The sequence below is a fragment of the Grampus griseus genome (genome assembly GCF_964374135.1).
Source record: "Grampus griseus genome assembly, chromosome: 1".
Taxonomy (NCBI): Eukaryota; Metazoa; Chordata; class Mammalia; order Artiodactyla; family Delphinidae; genus Grampus; species Grampus griseus.
Window position 1 is genome coordinate 29,794,223 of NC_139017.1, and position 22,411 is coordinate 29,816,633.

Below are 22,411 nucleotides of genomic sequence, written 5' to 3' on the forward strand. Positions count from 1 at the left end.
GTTTTACTTCTTCCTTTCCAATTTGGATGGCTTTTACCTCTTTTACTTGTCTGATTGCTATGACTAGGACCTCCAGTACTATATTAAATAGAAATGGTGAGAGTGGACATCCTTATCTTGTTCCTGATCTTAGAGAAAAAGCTTTCAGCTTTTCACTGCTGAGTATGATGTTATCTGTGGGTTTGTCATAAATGACCTTTATTATGTTGAGATATGTCCCTTCTGTACAAATTTTGTTCAGAGTTTTTATCAGAATGGATGTTGAATTTTGTCAAATGCCTTTTCTACATCTATTGAGATGGTCATGTGATTTTTATCTTTTGTTTTGATAATGTGATTTATCACACTGGTTGATTTGCAGATATTGAACCATACTTGTACTGCAGGGATTAATCCCAGTTTATCATAGTTTATGATTCTTTTAATTTATTGTTAAATTTATTTGCTAATATTTTGTTGAGAATTTTTATATCTATATTCATCAGAAAAATTGGTCTGTAATATTCTTTTATTTTTTTGTAGTGTCTTTGTATATGTTGGTATCAGGGTAATGCTGAACTCAGAATGAATTTGGGAGTGTTCCCTCCTCTTCAATTTTTGGAAAATGTTTGGCAGAATTCATCTGGGAATTTCTTAGTCCTGGTTTTGTTTGTTGAGTGTTTTTGATTATTAACTTAGTTTCAGTACTAATAATCAGTCAGTTCAGATTATCTATTTCCTCCTGATTCAGTCTTGGAAGATTGTATGTTTCTAGAAATCTATCTGTTTCTCTCAGGTTGTCCAGTTTGTTGGCATATTCATAGTATTCTCCTATGATTGTTTGTGTTTCTGTGATAATGGTTATATCTTCTCCTCTTTCATTTATTATTTTGTTTTTTTGGATCCTCTCTCTTTTTTTCTTAGTGAGCTTGGGTAAAGGTTTATCTGTTTTTTGTTTATCTTTTTAAAAAACCAGCCCTTGATTTCATTGATCTTTTCTATTTTTTTTTGAGGGGGTTCTCTATTTTATTTATTTCCACTCTGATCTTTATTATTTCCTTCCTTCTGCTGACTTTGGGCTTTGTTTTTTCTTCTTTTTCTAATTTCTTCAGATAAGATAGGTTGTTTACTTGAGACTTTTCTATTTTCTTGAGGTAGGCCTGAAATGCTATAAACTTCCCTTTTAAAACTGCTTTTGCCATCCTGTAAATAACAATTAAGTCCACCTGGTCTAATGTGTCATTTAAGGCCACTGTTTCCTTTTAGATTTTCTGTCTGGATGATTTATCCATTAAGGCAAATAGAGTGTTAAAGTCCTCTACTATTATTGTATTACTGTCAATTTCTCCCTTTATGTCTGTCAATATTCACTTTATATATTTAAGTACTCCTATATTCAATGCATATATGTTTACAGTTTTTATATCCTCTTCCTGTATTGACCCCTTTATCATTATATAATGTCCTTCTTTTTCTTTTATTATAGACTTTGTTTTAAAATTTAATTTGTCTGATATGAGTATTGCTACCCAGCTTTCCTTTTGTTTCTATTTGCATGGAATATCTTTTTCCATCCCCTCACTTTCAATCTGTGTGTGTGTCTTTAGCTCTGAAGTGAGTCTCTTGTAGGCAGCAGAGAGATGGATCTTATTTTTTAATCCAATCAGCCACCCTATGTCTTTTGACTGGAGCATTTAATCCAATGACATTTAATGTGGTTATTAATAGGTATGTACTTATTGCCATTTTATTATTTTTTTTCTGGTAGTTCTTCTTTGTTCTTTTCTTTTTCTTTTAGTCTCTTCCTTTGTGGTTTGATGATTTTCTTTAGTGTTATGTTTGTGTTCCTATGTCTCTAATTTTTGTGTATCTATTCTAGGTTTTTGATTTGTGGTTACCATGGAGTTCATATATGTTGACCTAAACTATACCTACTTGTTTTAAACTGATAAGACATTTAAGTTCAAAAACATTCTAAAAGACCTACTTTTTTTACTCCTCCCCCATGGTTTGTGTTTTTTATGTCATATTTTACATTTTCAGGCCTATCCTTTAACTGTTTATTGTAATTATACTTGATTTTACAGTTTTTGTCTTTTAACCTTTGTTCTAGCTTATTTAAGTGGTTGATCCACAGCTCTTACCATATATTTGCCTTTACCAGTGGGATTTTTCCCTTCTTATTTTTCTTATTTCTTGTTACAGCCTTTTCCTTTTTACTTAAAGAAGACACTTTAACATTTCTTGTAAGGTCGATTTAGTAATGATAAACTCTTTTACTTTTTGCTTGTCTGGGAAACTATCTCTCCTTCAATTCTGAACAATAACCTTGCTGGGTAAAGTATTCTTAGTTGTAGGTTTTTTCCTTTCAGCACTTTAAACATATCATTCTATTCCCTTCTGGCCTGCAAAGCTGCTACTGAAAAATCAGCTAATATTATTGCCTATGGGCGTTCCCTTGTTTGTGATTCTTTGTTTTGTTCTTGCTGCCTTTAAAATTCTTTCTTTAATTTTGCCATTTTCATTGTCTTGGTGTGGGTATTTTGGGGTTCATCTTGTTTGGAACTCTTTTTGTTTCCTGTACCTGGATATCTGTTTCCTTCTTCAGGTTAGGTAAGTTTTCAGCCACAATTTCATCAAATACATTTTCTACCTCTTTCTCTCTCTTCTTATTCTGAGACCCCTATAATGTGAATGTTAGTATGTTTGATTGTCTCAGAGGTCTCATTTTTAAGAATTTGTTTTTCTTTTTGCTGTTCTGATTTTGTGATTTCCACTATTCCTTCTTTCAGATCACATATGCATTCTTCTATATCACCTAATCTGCTGTTGAATCCCCCTAGTGTATTTTTCATTTCAGTTATTATATTCTTTAGCTCTGATTGGTTTTTTCTTATATTTTCTAAATCTATGTTGAAGTTTTCAATGAGTGCTTTCATTCTACTCCCAAGTTTGGTGAGCATCTTTATGACCATCGCTTCTAACCCTTTATTAAGTTAATTATTTATCTCTATTTCATTAGGGTATTTTTCAAGGGTTTTACTTTGTTCTTTTGTTTGAAACATATTCCTCCATTTTCTCATTTTGTTTAACTTTCTATGTTTGTCTCTATGAAATTACATGAAAGTTACCTGTCCTGGTCTTGAAGGCATGTCCTATGATGTCCTATTCAGTCTGCACGTGCCCACTGGCTTTGGTGAGAGAGCTGCATCTGAAGTGAGCATGGGCCACACTTTCCCCTAGGGTATGCTGGCAGCCACCACTCTGGTGGGAAATAGGGCTGGATTCAGAGGGGCTAGAGCCAGATCCAGTTGCAGCCAGGGCTTCTCCTAGACTCAGTGGCAGTCACTGCCCTATGGGGTAGGGTTTGAGGCTCCCAGGGCCTGGAGTAGAAACCCCAAGGGTGGTGGGTTTCTGCTGAGTGTGATGACAATCTCTGCCTTGGTTGGGGGCATGGCCAGGTTCCTGAGGGCTTGGAGCCACACTTCTAAACTGGTTCTGCTTTTTGCCCATGTGTACACACCTTGGTTAGAGGCAGGGTGGGGGCTGGAGGGGTTGGAGCCACACTGCTGAGCTGGTTGCATTTCTTCCCTGGTGTGTGCATGCTCATTAGCAATAGCAGCCTCCACCTTAGTGGGGAACAGCACCAGAGTAGGAGGTGCTGGAGCAGGAGCCCAGTGCAGGTTGTGGGGTACACTGGGGCAGCCCTGGCAGGCCATCCAGAGCAACCAGCAGTTGTCAGTCTGCTGCCTCCATGCTGGGATTGGGAGCAAGCAAGTCTGTGTACATGCTCTTCAGGAGCAGAGTATCAGTTTCTTACTGCCCCCTAGTAAGCCACACTGGTTTTCAAAACAGCTAAGGAGTCTCATTTTCCTGGCCTTGAACCCCAGACCTGGGGTGTCTAATATGTGGCTCAAACTCCTCGCTCCCCAGGGAGGATCCCCAAATCTGTGATAGCCCCTTCCTCTTCTGGGTCACACACTAGGGGTGTGTGTCTTGACTAGATCAATTCTCCTCCCCTCCTACCAGACTCCATGTGGTTCTTTCTTTACAGCCTTGGTTGTAGAAGAGCTATTCTGCTAGTCTTCAGGTTGTTCACAGTGAGTTTCTCTATGTGTAGCTGTAGTTTTGATGTGTTCGTGGGAGGAGGTGAACTCAGGGTCCTCCCACTCTGCCAACTTGATCCCACCTCTCTTGTTATGTTTTTGTAAAACAAAATGTTTTTGACTACTTTGCTCAAAATATAATTGATTAGATTCATAAGCTCTTTATTCTTGGACTATATCCCATTCACCAAAACAATATAAGACTATGGTTATAAAACTAATAGTAATCAAACACACATGCACATAAAATAATTGTTTGTCTAGACAATTATTTTAGAATTCCTTAAAATTAATGTTCAATATTTGAACACTATTCATTTTCTGAAATATTTTTTAGCCAGAATGGTAAAATTTCCATGAAAGCAGCTAGTATTCAACATCTAGTCTGTTTCATCATTTTATTTAACTCTATCAATTGTGTTTTCTTTTCTTTTGGAATGAAAAAGCAGAGGGAAAAAAAGATAATTTGGGATATTTTTCTTTTTTGATACTAACATTATAATCTCTAGAAAAAATACACTTTAAAAGTTAAGTCTTGAATTGCTGATAGTCAAGTTTCCAAATTTCAAGTCATCAATACATTTTCTAACTGAACAGAAAACTATCTTATGCTTTTTTATACAGTAAATTACTGCATCAAGTAATCCAAGAGTTGACTATATTTAGAGATCAATCTAGTTAAATAGCTGGTATGGTTTTTGAGTTGACTGTTTTCTCAGAGATTATGTGAGGATAGTTTTAAGCATATTTTTTATTTAAGACTTTTTAGTTGAGACTGACCCAGAGAAATTTAAGGGACTTACCTACAGAAAAAGAACTTACCGCATTCATTCCCTGCCCAAAAAAGGGCACTATGGCATGAGCTGCATCTCCCATCAACACACAGTGTGATTTAAAGTGAAAAGAAGAGCACTTAACAGATATCATGGGCTGGGCGGGCAACAGAAAGAAATCTTGTGCCAGGGTTTGCCTTTAGAGGAAAACAATAAAAATGTAAAAATGTTAAGCTGGGTATTAAATATTGTGTAATTCTTTCAGATTTACTGGCTTTGTTAACATAATATTTCATTGAAAAGTACGTGAGAATGCCAGGAAGAAAACAGGAGAGGGAGAACTGAAGTTTCTTCTAGTTCCCAAATTCCACTGTTCTATTTATATTCTTAATTTGCAACAGTTTTAATCACATCCAAAAAGAACAAGTTTAGCTGCATTTGAATAACTTGAAATTTATCTGTGTTATATGTCATGAAAATTTTATTATCAAGCACACAGATCACACAATTTTCAACTACGTTGGAATGCTTTAGGTTTCCTTGGAGAAACTTGAGATGCAGTTGTGCATTTGATTAGCACACAACAAACCAAAATTAAGTTAATGTGAATCCATGTGTATTTGGAAATGAACAACTGTAATCAAGCTAGTATCTGTTCAAGCATCTACAGAGGTTTTGTGGAAGCTATAGGTAGAGAAGTAGTACATACACTAGAGGATCTTAAATCTAGTTGGAGAGGCAAGAAAGAGCCACAGAACAAGTTCTGAAGTAGCTAAGGGCTAAATTTTGGTGTGCAGAGATTTCCCTTCAAAGTCAGAGAAGAAGCCAACACAGGCAATTGAATTTTTCTGCAGGAAAGGATGAGAACTGACAATTTTTAATAGATTTGCTATGGGTGGGCAGTGGGCTATCCCTTTTACATAATTAGCTCATTCAATTTTCAAAATAGCCCTAAAAGTTAGGTAACCTGATGTCTATTTTAATGATGAAAAATCTGAGACTCAGGGAAGTCAGGGACAAGAGCAGTATTAAAATCTTGCTCTTTCTTCAGTATTGTGCTGCCTCCATGAAGACATCGCTGGAGATAGAAAGTGAGCTGGATTCCAGGACGGAGTGACAGTGGGAGAGAGGCACTGAGTGAGACCAAATGACAAGGTCCATATGAAGGGGAAGTTGATATGGGCTAGAGGAGCTGAGACTGATAATCCAGACAGCTAATACAATTAGCTATCAATTTGGGGGAACTTTATATGTGCCTGGCCCTGTGCTGAATGATTTATAGGCATGATCCCCTTTACTCCTCACAAAAACCCTTTGGTGCAGGTATTACTATTATCACCATTTTACTGTGAGGGGCGTGAGACATAGGAAAGCTTATACAGCTAGCAACTGGTGGACTTGAGACTTGAGGTTGCCAGCTATTTCTGCCTTGATATAGATTTGTGTTCCCACCAGCAGAAGGAAGCACAGACAAGCCCTAAGGGGACTGAGCGCCTGCTCAGGGTACATAGAAGGTCCAGGGACATTGGTGATTTGTCTTTCCCAGGGAAACTGGCCTGGCCTGGATTTTTTCAGAATTCCTGTTCACAGCACAAGATCTTCTTGGACTTTTGCTGTAATCTAGGCTTCCTGTCCAGGTCACTGCATGATTAGTCATGCTTAACAAAAACGGAAATAAGTGCATTAGCCTTTATTTGAACTTTGAATAACTCAAACCAGTGGGGCAAAAGGCACAATTGCACATCTTGAGACTTACTTTCCAATTAGAGGGATAGAATCCGGAAAGTACTTCTGGAAGAAATTCAGCACATCACTACTAGTTTGCAGTTTCTCAAACTCTTCAAAGGGCATGAACAAAGTACACGTGAAAGATTTGTTCTGTGAGAAGAAGAGGAACAGTGTGAGAGAGATCAGGGGGCCAGGCAATGCTGGCACTAAGGCAGACCCCTAAATCAGACCGCTTGCTGTGGCTCAGGGGCCTCTGGGAAGAATGTCCAAGCAGACAGGAAAGGCAGCCTCTCTTTCTTCCCTCACTCCCAAGGAAAAGCTCCGTCAAGTCCCAAGGTGCTCCCCAGCTTCTTGGTTATCAGGAGAATTTTATACTGTAAACTCAAGATATTTTCACCAAGCAAACATTACACTTCTTAGATTATTAATAGGTTGGTTGGATTTGATTTCTCCTCTTTTTTTTCTTTATTGTTGTTCCATTTAAGATGTTATGATATTAAGGCATTAGACCCTAGGACTGTTAATAAGTGAAGAAAAAAAAAAAGAAAGTAAAAGACCAACCAGAGAAATATCAATAGGTATATCTGTCTATATTATCTATATAGATAATATAGATAATAATAACTATATATATGTATATATTATATATTAGCATAGCAAAAAAGTTTCTTTCTAATGAAAGAACAGCCATGCTCTTTTGAGATAATGATTTTTCCAATGTTGTCCTACAGATATTAAAGGATGAAAAATACTTCCTAATATATAACCTAAATCTCTTTGGCTTTATTTCGGGACCATTTCTTCCTGTGTTGTCTTGGGGAAGATGGCAGTCAGGTACCACCACACATAAACCCCCATTAGTCATTCATATATGTTAAATATTCTCTCCAAAGTAAATAGTTTGGATTCCTTCAGGTTTTTCCTCAGTATCCCCAGAGTTTCAGATATAATCACTAAATAGACTAAACAATGATGAAGTTGATTACATTCATGCATACAGAGTATAAAAGTAAGTAACGAAAAACATTAATTATATATGCAAAATTACAGTTGATAAGAAATTTTACACTACCATGTTAGGAAGTGCAATCATCATAAAGGTATCTCTAGGCCAAATATGTAGATAATTAGGTTCCATGGCATACTGCAGGGAAAAAAGGAATATATAATTAGTGCATTAATGTAGCACATCTGCATTAACAAATTAAACACGATGATTCTGTTTATGTTATAATTGTTTCCACAGCAATTTAAATCAGTGTCATATGCATGGTGATGTGCACATCCATTGCTATGTAAAGCAGAAGTTTTCTTAGAAAAGACTTTGTGTTCTGTCTTTATAAACTCAGGCTTAGGTGAGTTTTTGATACCATGTATAATTGAAGATTTGAGAACATGCTGTAAGATATTCATTTTCTCTCTCTCCTCTATTTCGGACACACGCACATATATACACATACACAAATATGTATACATACATATATAAAATGTATATTATATACACACATAAGCTGTGGATGTGTGTATATATGTGTAATATTTTTCTACTTTATTTTTTACCTTATTTGGGTACTTATTTGTATAAACAGAAAGATCCTAAGTTTAAATTTCATGGACAAAACAAAATTTTACAAACAAGCCTCTTATTGCTTGTTTACTACAACATAAATAATAGAGAGAAATGCTCCCTCTTTAGCAAAGCCACTACAGGGCAATAGCCACCTGAGTAGGTATGTATGGCTTGGGCACATGAATTGACCCAAAGACCCAAGTGACCCAAACCACTGAGGTTCCCAGGGGTATTACATATATAAGAATATGCCATCCATTTCCCAACTATTTTAAGTTTGTATTATTTTCTATAAATGTTTAGAGAGCACCTACCATGTATATGTCTTATGGTAGTAAAAAGATGACAGAAAGTACATCTTAGTCTCCTAGCTAACATTTTCACACTTTTTTATAGTTATTTGTGTCTTAGGAGATGAAACTGCTTCTTCCCGGCTTTTTTAACCCCAGAGCCCCAAAGAAAACCCAATACACAGGCAAAGAGATGAATAAGTGAATAACACTTTGACACCAAAGATCTCACAAAGCAGTTGAATAGGCAAGATATATACATATGAAAAGCTCCCAAAAACTTCTCTTTAACAACAACTCAAGTGGTAGAGAGACAAAATGATTTGGTGCCTAGGTAGAAGTTTAGGAAATAAAAACTGGTCGGGTAAGAGGATTGTGGGTCTGGGATGGCTGAAACAAGGGATTGGTAGATTAGATAGCAGTGAAGGACAGTGGCTGCTGGTGAGGGTGAGCACGCTGAGCAACGTGGAGGGGGAACAAATGAGCATGGTGCCTTACTGGTAATAGGACACCAGCCTGGATGAGGTGAGCCTCCTTGCTTCCCTCTTGCTATCTTTTGACCTATTCTGCATGGTGTTGATAAAGCAAATATGATACCAAAAACATTTTGATATTCATACATATTTCATGACCCTAGAAAACAACTCTTTAAATTTTCAGGTTCTTTATTCCAAGTCACACTCTCAATAGATATCCTTATGCAACAGCGGTCCCAAGGTCAGATTTGTCATAATTCCCATGGGTCTTCTTACTACAAGTCCCTCCACACATAAAGTCTAAGCGAGACAGTTTGCTTGCTGTGCAAAAACAGCTTTAAGATAAGCTCCCACATAATTCCCAAAAGCACTCCCTTAATATTCACCCAACTCTGTCACTCATCCAATCTCTCCCTCCTACTCCACCTGTCAGAGATGGAGTGAAAATGTCTGCTACATTAGAAAAAGAAAAAAGGAAGGAAGAAAAGGAAAAAGAAAAGAAAGGAAGGAAGAAAGAAAGAAGTGGAGAAAAAGTTTCATAGAATTGTTTTTGGGCCATGTCAAAATATTCCCATGTCTGGTCACATTACTATGTCAAAACAGCATTTCTTAAAAGAGTAAAAACTTTCTATAAACCACCAATCATTACTATTAAATAGGAACACCTTGTAAATAAATGGCTACCTTAAATCTACACTAGTAGGCATGATCCCACTCAAACTGGGGACAATTTTTCAACAGAATCCTATAATCCAGAATTATCAGATCCTGGGCCATTAGAATATGACCCACCTGAAGACCATAAAATATCATTGAAGAATTAGTAAATCCATGTTTAACCAGGAGGAAGAAATAGAAAGACAACGAAATGTTAAAATATGGATTTGACTGGCTGATAGTTTAGTATATAAGTGGTATATAATACCACTATCCCAAACTGACAAACTATTTCATAGATGTCTGAATTTCAAATAGTATAGATTAAATCAGTACCTTAAAAATATATGTTTTATATGCAAATCAAGTATTTAACTAATGCTGTTTACTTTTCATTACTGATAAGCCAAGATCCTCATTGCTTCTGTTGGTGTTTTAATTTTCCTTATTAAATTCCTACATTTATTTGTTTATGACAATACACAATATACATACTACATATTTCCCTCCGGCCACATACGGTTTAACATGGGAAGGAGGGAATGAGAAACATGCAATGCAAATCTCTTTGAAACAACTTGCTGTTCACTTTATTTAATAACTTTTGCGTTTAATCATGAGTATAAGAACTCTGGATTGTCAGTATACATAGTTGATTCCCAACCCAATTTTTTTCTCCCAAGAGATAATAGAAAAATGATATTATTGTGTAAGACAAATCCCCTGTGTGTTTCCAATAAGGTAGTTGTAATTCCTCTCCTTTCTTCCATTCAAGAAAACATATCAAAAGGTAAGGGAGTGAGAGTGATATTATTAAAGAGATACCTGTACATCCAATTTATTATTAATTACAAAATACTTGTGGCCTTGATCAAGATATGCTATGAGAACAACTGCACTAGAATATGCTTCTATACTAATACGGGGCAGGGGGAGGAGGAGAGTTGTAGAAAGAAGAAAAGAAAGGGAAAGGACTTACATCCCCATTCTTAGGTGGAATAGTCAATTCCATGAACCCATGAGGAATGTATTGTTGACTGTAATCAAAGCGGGGTTTCTTCATGAGGTGAGTTCTGACAGTGGAATAGGCTCCATCACATCCTACAATGAGGTCACAGGTGACATCTTTGGCAACGTTCTCATGTCTGAAAAATAAAATAAATCATCAAAAAAAAAAAAAAAGCCTAGTGGTGAAAATGATGAAGTACCTCTATTGGGTATAAAAAGTAGTGACTTAATGGGGCCACTACTCACTTTTACCTAACTGATTTAGAGCTTTGAGTGGATAGCTATAAAATGAAGATAACAATTGTCCCAGTCATGGGTTTGCTTATGAGAATGAGGATAACACACAACCATACTGATTAACAAAGACATGCTAGGCCACAGAAGCATGACTAAGAGTTGAGTTCCCTGCATGAAGGAAGAGAACCTTGAAAAGAAAGCAAAGTGTTTCAAATGGAGGGAATGTATGAACAACCACAGGGATGTGACCAGAATCTTCTAGGAGCAACACATTTGTCTTGAACAGAGGGGATCAGAAGATGAATTTAAGAAAAGAATACAATTGGGAAGGGAGGAGAAGAGAATGAATGTTAAGACAAAATGTTTAAATACATTATTCTGGCAAATGGGAGAAAACAATTTTTTTCCATTGGGGAGATGGTGTATAAAGAGTAGTAATTTAAGATAACTTACTTAGGAGTGGAAACATTGCAGTGGAGCCAGAGTGCAGACGGGAAAGAAATGGGGACAAGGTGACTGTAGTAGCCTGCATGTGTGGGGATGAGAGCCCAAGGATTGTGGCGCTCAGGAAGAAGGAAGACATAGGCTCTGAGGCAAACAGAAAGAATGAATGATTGGTGCATGTTTATAGGTCTAGTGGGAGAAAATATGGAAAGGGCTACATCAAGGATGATTTTAATTATTTGGGTAATAGTACTAGGGAAGTCAGGAATGGGAGATGCTTGGTGACAAATAGAGGATCAAGGTTTTAGATGTGTTTGAGATTATGGCAAGTAGTTGTGAAGGTGTTTAATGGGAAATTAATATTGATTAAGATTGAAATAAGGATTGAGAATGAAGAAAAAGGCCTGGCCTGGAGATGTTAATCATAGAAATGTGAATTTACAAGTAGTTGTTGAATGAACTGTGAATCCATGACATATCCCATGAGTGGGATATGAGGTTTAGAACTCTAGAGGAAATGGAGTTGGCCAAGGGGAGGCAGACAAACAGTATTCAGAAAGAGGGGAGGAGACAGGGCAGCGGAGGGTCATCTGTTTCAAGGGAGGAGAGTGTTTGAAGCAGAGTATGGTTACTAGTGTACTAGTGTAGAATCAGGAAGAATCACTGGTGCTAGTATTCAGAAGGCATCTAAGACCTATTTTCAATATAAAATTACTTGATTCTAGAAACTATTTGAATTACCCTGTTAGTTATCATTTAATTCTTTCAAAAGAGTCAGAGAACAAAGTTTACAGGTACAATTCTCCACGTCAACCTTTCACCTCTGAAGTCAAAAGGCTAACCGGTGATTACCCAAGCACTGTGATCGTTCCTTCCTCAGGATTACATTTCAACAGCCTGTGGCCAAAGTGCACCTTTGCATTGGGATATTTCTCAACAGCTGAGGAAACAAAGAAAGACAACTAATAGAAATGAAATTCCAATTCTTATTTCACTTAATCAAATTGAAATATTAATCATTTTCTGAGAACAGTGTGATAGAGATACTTATTCTTACCAATGTAAAAATGAGTTAGTTAAAAGGTAATTTGACAACTATTTGGCAAATGTTCCAGGATAATTTGGTAGCAAAAGAGATAAATAAAAATCAACTATCCTCATCTCAAAAAAAAAAAAACTAATTCCATTATGCAAATTCTTATATCACTGTAATTGTTGGCACCCTAGGAAAGAAGCTGTCATCACATATTTTAAAAGTTTTCCCCAATTTAAGGCTTAATTTGTGATCGGAAATATTCCATCAAACTTCCTTTCTCATACTATGTCTGACTTTATATTTCTTTTTAGCAAGTCCTCTAGACTTCTAGCTCAATTTGTCATAAATATAGATTATTGATACTAATTCTTTTTGTAATCAAACACTGCAACAGTTAGGGGAAAATGAGTAAGAAGATTTGAAACTTAATAAGTAGAATCAAATTATTTTAGTGCTTTCTTTGCCTGCTAACAATCTATAGTGTATTTCGTTTTCTGAATTATTAATTATGTTCTTATCATAGTAGTAAATTTATTTTTGTTCCTATTAGTTCTCATGGGCAGGAGATCTATAATTAGTGGTTATTTATTGTTCTTAAAGCTACAAATCAGAATGCAGGTGTTAGAGCTGGAATAGACCTCAGAGATGATTTATTTCAAAACTCTTCATCTTATAAATGGAATAACCAAGATCCTGGAGGGAAAGACAATTTGCCTGAGATCATACAAAGTAAAAAAATTAGGAAAAATAATCCAGAAGTCTGACTTCTGTACTTATCTCTCCTTTTCATCTCAGGTTTTGTCTTTTTTTTGTTCTGCTTTGCTTGAGTTTGATTTGGGGTCTGAAGACTTTAAGATTCTTGGACATGGGATTAGAAGCTTTAGAATATTGAAATCTGAGATAAGCCTAAGACTGATCTATGTTTAAGAAACCTTTTGACAAATAACTTGGAGAAGTCAGAGTTTACCTGAACCACTATGGGTGTCTTTTATCAATACAAACACAAAATGTGTTTGTGGAATCAACCTTTTTGTAAATTAAATTTTATTTTATTTTCAAATTAGATGTATAGTAATACATCCCAAAGAATTTTCCATGGAACACTAGTCCTGTGATATGCTCCCCAAAATAATTGTTCTGTGGTCAGTCATTAGAGAAATGCTCATACTTTGACCCTCCTCGCTGTGCTGTCCTGGTCCCCAGATATATGTTGCTCTAGAGTGCTTGAAATGCAGCTGGTCTGAATGGAGATGTGATGTACCCACTGGGTTTTGACAACTTAGTACCAAAAAATAAAAAGAATAAAATGTCTCATGAGTAGCTTTCTTACATTGATTGTACATTGAAATGATAATATTTTGGATATATTAGGTTAAATATACTATTAAAATTAATTTCACCTATTTCTTTTTAGGTTTTCTAATGTGGTTAATATAAAGTTTTAAATTATACATGTGGCTGGCATTTGTGGTCACATCTTAGACAGCATTGCTCTAGAAAATCCACACTGCAGACTAGTAGAATAAAGGCCCTGAGAAGTACTGTAAGAAAAGACTTTTAAAACTAAGTTGATGCAGGGTTTATTAAATTTACCTGACCACATATACTTTTTCTGTTTGTTTTACTTAACAATTATTAATAGCCCACCAAATAGTAAACTATGAAACAATTCTACATGAAAAGCTGATTCAGGGAAGTGACTTAGTTACAGTACTTTCAGAGGTGAGGCTCTTCTATTAGAAGGAATGAGCATTTATCTGTGGAATGGGTGGCTCACACATCTGATGCCATGTAAAGGAATAAGAGCTGTGTAAAAGAACTTTATATGTCAAACAAACTTTAGGAGTCAAGAGATTCAGCATTCTTTTTATCAACATATTTATGTCATTTATGAAATTGCATGCTGTGCAGTGCACCCCTAATGAAAAACAGGGGAGCATGCAAGATTGGATCTCCTTATTATTAGCAGGTGTTTCATATATTATATATAATACTGGAGGCAGTGACCATAATAGTTAAAAGCATGGACTTCGGAATAGACAAACTCAAGTTCAAATCCAGATTCTACTACTTATTAGCAGTGTAATCTGCTGCTCTGTGGAGCTCTCCAAGCCTCCTTTACCATCTATAAAACTGAGGTAAAAATAATTCCCACTTCACAGAGTTGTTTGGAGGGTTATACAAATTGATGCAATATAAAGCAATTAACATAGTGCCTGGTGCATCAGTGAATATTGTCTATTATTTTTATCAATAAATTCATAGGATACTCTTAAGAGATTATCTTAGGTCCACTATGCTACTTTTTCAAAAATCTGTTTTGTAGTTTCTTTTCTTAAGATCAACATGAATATATCAAGCAACCTAGCCCACCCCCACCTATCTACTCATCCAAAAGTCAGTCTTACAACTACAAGTAAAGAAGTAGAAATAAGAATACTAAGCCCTATATCTTAAGTACCTGGTGAATCAACTAGAGTGACCTTCCCTATCACTCCTCCTCCCAGTTGAATTCAATTCAACAGATATGTTGCAAACTCACCCTGGGTAGGGGACTGAGGAGAAACACAGATAAATCATTGGAACCTCTGCTCTCCAAAAATCCAAGGCTGCTGGAACGCATTGAGGGATTGATTGATTTAAAAGAAAGTAGAAATACTAATGGCATGCTTTGCATGGAATGAATCTGTTTAGTACAAATGCTGAAGAAGAGAAAAAACTATGATAAAGGGCTACATGGAATGTGATTGGATTGATTATCCAAGCTACAAATTTAATTTGCAATCCAGGGACTTTTCAATTAATAGGTAGGTCTTTTTAGTTACATGAGCATCTTCAGGCTTATACACCCCTTCCTCTTTCTCAACCTCCTAAACCCTGAATCTGTTTTGTCTCCTACAAATATCTTGAATCTATACCTCCCCCCAACCACTTGGTTATAGCTTTAGTCCAGGGCCTTGTTTTTGCACACAGGGATTATCATAATACTCTAAAATCTTCAGCCCTCTATCAGCCTTCACACTATTGCTTTTCATCTTTCTGATAAGAAAATCTAATTGTCTCTTTGAAAATTGTTACATCTGTATATCTGTTGTTCCACTAGACCATGAGTTCTTCACTGAGGAGTGAGCACTCATTCAATCCAGTGCCTAGAAAACAATAGGAATTCAATACACGCTGAACAAATGATTTTTATTTAGACCACTGATAAAATGAAAAAGAGATGCTGGAAGATGCATCACCACTACTTTTTTTTTTTTTTTTTTTGCGGTACGCGGGCCTCTCACTGTTGTGGCCTCTCCCGTTGCAGAGCACAGGCTCCGGACGCGCAGGCTCAGCGTCCATGGCTAACGGGCCTAGCCGCTCGGCGGCATGTGGGGTCTTCGCGGACCGGGGCACGAACCTGTGTCCCCTCCATCGACAGGCAGACTCTCAACCACTGTGCCACCAGGGAAGCCCTCTACTTTTAAAGAAACACTTTGTATTGTACATAGTCTTGCTCTTAATAACCCCCCCAAAAAGGAATAGTAAACAAATCTCAGTAAATCATGTGACAATCATTAGTCTCATGTGCTTTACAGAAAGTGACAACTGGTGAATAAAGCACTGCACTTACCAGTCAATAGATCCTTGTTTAGATTTTCTCTGCTTATAGAAAGAATATACTGCAAGAAAAATATAATAGATACTGTTTGTTTCTGAAGAATGGACAAATATGCTTCTATTTTATTCACTCAGCAATAGGAAATATTAATCATTTAGCAGAAGGTTGCAAGCTCAGTTTTATAACCATTTAACTAAGTAATTTTTTTCTATAAACACTTTAATCAAATACATGTTATACAATGTTCACGTTTAAACTTAGGTTCGATACTATAAAAAACAAACCTTTTTCTGGTAGCAAAAACATTAGTTTCACTGAGATAGTTTTAACAATCAAACATAAATCTCATATATTCATCTTAGGTCTCTAAATCGAGCTGTGTAAAAAACTTCAGAAATGACAGCACTACTAGAATAAATGTACTATTTCCCAAAGAAACTACTTTGAAAGCCTTCATTTCGGTGTGAAAGGCTGTGTGTGTGTGTGGTGTGGTTGTGGTGGGGTGAGGGTTGCTAGGAGTAGGTGGAACCCAGCTGGGACATGTGTTGGTTGTTTCTGACTTCATAGGGCCAACTGTTCCATGAGACACGGTCAGAACAGTGCATAGGGCCCATGATATTTTCAGGGATTCATGAAAATATTTTAATTTTAGTTTATTTTAAAATCAGAAGAAAAATAAATATAATGAGTATATATAAGAATGAATCCAGTCTGGATTATATTCAAGATTAATATAATCTTTATATCAATGCACTCATACAATCTAATTTTCAATATTTATTGTTTTATAGAGAAAGGGTCTCACAAAGGCAAAAGTGCCTATCTAGAGCTCATGAAAGTCATAATGCAGTCTTGCAATTCAGGGCAAGTCTATTGCTTTAAAATTTTAAAGCATATAATTTTCCAAATTATGGGACATTACAACATTTAACACAAATATGGTAATTTATTAATCTTCACCTCATTCAAATATAGGCATTTAAAATTAACAGCTAAATCTACACATGGTGTAAAAATAACTTGGTCATGATACAGAAGCAGTGACTGAGGAGGAGCTTCCTGTGTCTTTGCTATAAATTAAAATTAACAGGGATGTCTTCATTCTCTGCCTCATGGTTGTTTTCGAGTCTTCTACATTATTAATCATTGCATTTCCATAGAAACCACACTTGTTATTCAAAGTATATTAGGAAACATTCAAATTATAAAGGCTTATTAATGTGAGGAAAATATTCTTTCCCTTACACTTGATTCCTTTCAGGCTTAGTTGAGATAATCTGGGAACTAATAATCTGGGAACCAACAGACATGTCGGTCCTGCAGGAAGGCCAGGGAGAGTCCCGGTCTAATCTACTCCATATCTTTGAGCAGTATCTTATTATAACCAAAAGTTAGAGTCACTCACATCAAGCTTCACTTCTCCAATACATATTCTAAAAGGCTTATCTTTTGAAGAATAAGTAAGAATAAGAACAAACAAGTCAAGAGCTATAAAGTGGCCCTTGTACCCAAACCTAAAATAAGTAGCATAATCTCCTTTGGAGATTCGTAAGACAATAGTTGCAGTGCTGACTTTTTCAAATATGCTAGGAAAAAATGTTTACATTCTAGTCCTGAAAGCCTTCAAATGAGAATGTTCTAGTAAGGGGGCACCATTTCTATATTTTGGGTATAGGGGTTTAGCAAGAAGAATTGGAGGAACTCTGACCTGCTCTGTATATTGGAGAGTATTTTGATATTTGGCAACTGGGGAGGGAAATGGGAGGAACCAGTAAGACAGTCACCACAAGGGAGAAAGGGCAGAGAAATAACAGCTGGGGGAGGGAGGCTCAGAGAAGGGGGTATAGAAAGGATTTCAGAGGTCAAACTGTACACACTAGAAATTTATAAATTGTTTGCTGTGTCCTGTGCAAGGTGGACCTTCCATGACCCCCAAGTCTTCAGCATATTCATGAGTATTTTGAATGAGTGCTTTCTGTATGGAAAATGGTGAAAGTGGTGAGTTTCATGTGTGGCCATCATGGTACACAGCCAATACTAGAGGAGAGGGAGTGGACACCAAGACGTCCATAGGACAGTAGGTAGGCTCCCTGAGCATTTGAAGGAATCCTGGGGTCATGGGGATGGCTTTGCCCTTCCACAGTCTGTGGAATCGACCAATTCAAAGCAATTTTATATAGTTCTTAAAAGATAAGGAGACCCCATGTTCGACTCCAGTATAAAGACAGTGATGCAAAGCTATAAATTTAGCATTAACTCAATTGTTAAGAATTGAGAAATGGCAAGATTGATGGGGAAGGATCATTTCCTCCTTCCATATTGAAGGCCCTGAAATGAGAACTCCCACCAACACTTTCAACTTCCTGGGGAGTCATTGGTGATAAAACTGCTCCTCTCTCTCTCTCTCTCTCTCTCTTTCTCTCTCTGTGAGGGTAAGGAAGTCAATTTTAGGCTCAAGTCCAAGTCACTCTTTTCATCTAGCTTCCCTGTTATTTTTGAACCATATCTTACTCCTTGACCTATTCATACTTTATTGGTTCAATCTCTGGGGAAGGGATGGATATGCTGAATTGGACCTCCTCAGCACAATGTTAATCCAAGAGAAAGGTGCGATGACTATTACGAGTCGCTCTCATTTTAGCAAAAAGAAACAGTGCAACTCAGCAGTACTACCAGCACTCCTCTGAGGGCCTCCTACACCATGCTCGCTGGCTGTTGTCTGTAAGGAAACCTGTCTTGTTTCTCCCTTGCTGCTGACCTCATGTGATCATGCAGCCTGTTTCTTTCTCCAAGGTGGTTGGAGTCAATGCATCTAAAGCTGCTGATTGCTGTGAGATTCTTTGCAAGTTTTCTCATCACTGGACACACATGACACTTAAAAATTTACATTGTTTAGAAATTTGGTCTCACCCAACGTCCCTCCATAGATAGACTGTCATTTGATTGGAACAGTGCTATTTCGCTGCCAATCTAAGATTTAAACAAAATGTCTGTTTCAAGCCTCACCTTCTCTTCTCTGAAAATGAAAGCTTTCCTCCCTCTCTGAACCATATAGCTGAGTGCCCCTGCCATCACTCGGGTGAGTTCTTTTCACAAGAACTTGATTACTATCTGTCCTCCCCAGGTTGCAAGCTCCTCTCCTGTTGCTCAGCAACTAGCACAGGGCATGGCTAGCATAGCACAGGAGGACAATTATTGCTTCCAGAAAAGATACATTTAGTTAGTATAGTTTATACTTGACTTGCATGTGTAAATCTTACTTGCCTATCAAGAAGAGGCAATTCTTTTCTTTCTTATAGCACCAAGCTCAATTTGGGGCCAATTAAACAGGACATATTAATTATCTGAAGACATTTATCTGACTATGGATGGTCAGTGGACTTTCTTTCCCTTCCTTCCCCTGCCAGGCTCATGTATTAAGATTCTGTACCTAAGTTTTCATAATGCCAAAATAAGCAGGTTATTATTTCTAAAAAGTCATTAAATAGAAAATTTTAGTCCTTCCCCACTACCCCCTCATTCCCATTTAGTCGTTGGGATGTTTTACTTTTCAATTACTTTTTTTTTTTTGCGGTACGCGGGCCTCTCACTGCTGTGGCCTCTCCTGTTGCGGAGCACAGGCTCCGGACGCGCAGGCTCAGCAGCCATGGCTCACGGGCCCAGCCACTCCGCGGCATGTGGGACCTTCCCGGACGGGGGCACGAACCCGTGTCCCCTGTATCGGCAGGCGGACTCTCAACCACTGCGCCACCAGGGAAGCCCTTCAATTACTTTTTAAACGCACACAAAATTTACCATCTTAACCATTTTTAAATATACAGTTCCATGGCATTAAATACATTTACATTGTTGCGCTACTATCAGAACCATCCATCCACAGAACTCTTCATCTTGTAAACCTGAAACTCTGTCCCCATTAAATAATAGCTCCCCATTCCTCCCTTCCTCCAGGCCCTGTCAACCACCATTCTACTTTCTCTTTCTATGAATATAACTACTCTAGATACCTTACATAAGCAGAATTATATAGTACTTAACATTTTGTGACTGGCTTATTTAGCTTAGTTTATCTAAGTTTTATCTATGTTGTAGAATATCAGAACTTCCTTCTTTTTGAAGGCTGAATGGTATTCCTTTTTATGTTGTATAGAAAACCTACACCTCTTCCATGTGTCTCTCCTTTACTCTCATACTATTACCACACACACCACACTTCTGACACCATATACATGTGGGAGTTTTCCTCAAACCAGCAATTCTCTGCAACTCCAGCTGGGCACCCTATAGTTTATTCTGACACTACTAACTTGGAGATGGTGTCAGATTCCACAGGTTAAAAGCTCAGCCCTACAAGACCATTCCTCTCCTTCACGCGCCAATTGCAAATGCAGTTTGTCACCTGTGCTTCTGACTAATCAGCTATAAATCAGAAGTTGCCATGATCCCCTCTTCAAGTTCAATCAATTTGCTAGAGTGGCTCACAGAATTCAGGGAAACAGGTTACTTACATTTACCCGTTTATTATAAAAGAATATGATAAAGGATACAGATGAACATCTAGATGGAAGAGATGCATAGGATAAAGTATGTATTTGCCATCTCTGGGTGTGCCACTCTCCCAGCACCTCCATGTCTTCATGAACCTGGAAGCTCTCTGGACCCCATACTTTTGGGATTTTTATGGAGGCTTTATCATGTAGGCATGATGGATAATTAACTCCATTTCCAGCCCCTCTCCCCGCTCTGGAGAATGGGGGTTGTGTCTGAAAGTTCCAAGCTTCTAATCATGAGTTGGTCTTTCTGGTGACCAGCCCCCATCCAGGAGTCCATCCAGAGTTACCTGGAAAGACACTGCTGTCACCCAGGAAATTCCAAGGGATTTAGAAACTCCGTGTAAGGAACCAAAGACCAAATATTAGAACAAAAGATGCTCCTAGTGTTTTTATCACTTAGAAGATTACAAGGGTTTTAGGAGCCCTATGTCAGGAACCAGTGCAGAGACCTGTATGTATTTTTTCTATTATCTCACATTAGTATATACCACATTTTGTTTATCCATCCATCAATGGACATTTTGGTTGCTTTTACTTGTTGACTACTGCGAATAATGCTGCTATGATCATGGGTGTTCAAATATCTCTGCCAGACCCTGCTTTCAGTTCTTTTGAATATATACCTAGAAGTGGAATTGCTGAATCATACGGTAGTTCTATTTTTAATTTTTTGAGGAACCACCACACTGTTTTCCACAGTAGATGCACCAATTTACATTCTCACCCACAGGGTACAAGGTTCCTATTTTTCCACACCCTCACCAACACTTATTTTTTGATAGTAGCCACCCTAATGAGTATGAGGTGCTTCAGCTTCTTTAATCAGCACAAGATCCACAAAGACCTTACTCCCATGAGCATATGTGCTTTATTTCTTGCTACCCAAAGTGTGGTCTGTGGACCTGCAGCATGGACACCACCTGGGTGAATTTGGTTTGCAGAAACTCAGCCTCCACCCCAGCCCTACAGCATCAGACTGTGTATTTTAACAAGATCCCAGGTGAGTCTGAGAAGTGCTGATCTACCTACAATGGACGCTCTGCAGAGGATCAGAGACTCAGAAGAATATGAACCTCACTTGGGCTCTGCAAAATGAGGCATTGCTGGATAAAGTAAGCTGGGGTTTTTCTATGGTTGATAGATTTATGGTACATTCATTCTCTCTCTCAAAGAAATAAACATAGAAAGAAAGTGTAATCAGATAAAAATACTTTGCCCAACTCTGTACATTACTATTTCAAAGATAAGAAGAAAAACACAAAGTAGGATAATGGATTTTCTTTCTTAAACACTACATCATCATCTGGCCTCTGTTTGAGAAATTATACAATGCTGAAAGCATTTCCAGTTCATTCTATAAATTCCATTATAACTATTACAACTAGAATAATAATAATTTGAGGCAAGAGAGTCAGGGGGAGGCAATAGCATCATAAAACTTAAGTTTGCATAGTGTTGTTCTTGCATAGTATGCTTAACAATAAATACATGGTAATCTCTATCTAGTTGAAAGGAGATGGGAGGGAAAGGGCATCCCAGGCCATATGAGTGAAACATAGAGGCATAAAACAGCCTAATAGCAATAACAATAATAACCATTATTGAATGGTTATTAGGGACTGGGCCCTTTCTAAGCATCTCGTATGAATTAACTAGTATATGTTCTTGCATTCTAAACAGGCAAGCAATGTCAAAGATAGGGTTAGAGAAGAAAGGCAGGGCCAACAAGAAAGTAGCAGGTTCCAGACATTAGACTCAGTTATTACCATTTTACAAGAAAAGTATCTCCAGTTAAACCTACCTGTGACTTTGTCCCATAGGGAATTGCAGACTTTTTTCCTGAAAGAGAGTGAATCATTCTTGCTCTCATGGGGATACCTTGGGATACAATCTGAAATAAAATCAGAAATATCAATTTCAATTTCCATAATGTGGCATCATGCAAATAAG

At 37.3% G+C, this 22,411-nt stretch overlaps 1 protein-coding gene across 1 annotated transcript in view; it reads right to left on the reverse strand.

Moving 5' to 3' along the window:
* The window catches only part of KMO (kynurenine 3-monooxygenase), a 55,461-nt gene that overhangs the window by 9,748 nt on the left and 23,302 nt on the right, over window positions 1-22,411 (reverse strand). The window contains exons 4-10 of the mRNA XM_082658971.1: window positions 22,263-22,352; window positions 15,921-15,969; window positions 12,121-12,208; window positions 10,559-10,724; window positions 7,659-7,730; window positions 6,615-6,736; window positions 4,908-5,055 (exon numbers count right to left, since the gene is read on the reverse strand). Coding sequence (XP_082515097.1) covers window positions 4,908-5,055; window positions 6,615-6,736; window positions 7,659-7,730; window positions 10,559-10,724; window positions 12,121-12,208; window positions 15,921-15,969; window positions 22,263-22,352 — 735 coding nt within the window. The remainder of the gene's footprint in view (window positions 1-4,907; window positions 5,056-6,614; window positions 6,737-7,658; window positions 7,731-10,558; window positions 10,725-12,120; window positions 12,209-15,920; window positions 15,970-22,262; window positions 22,353-22,411) is intronic.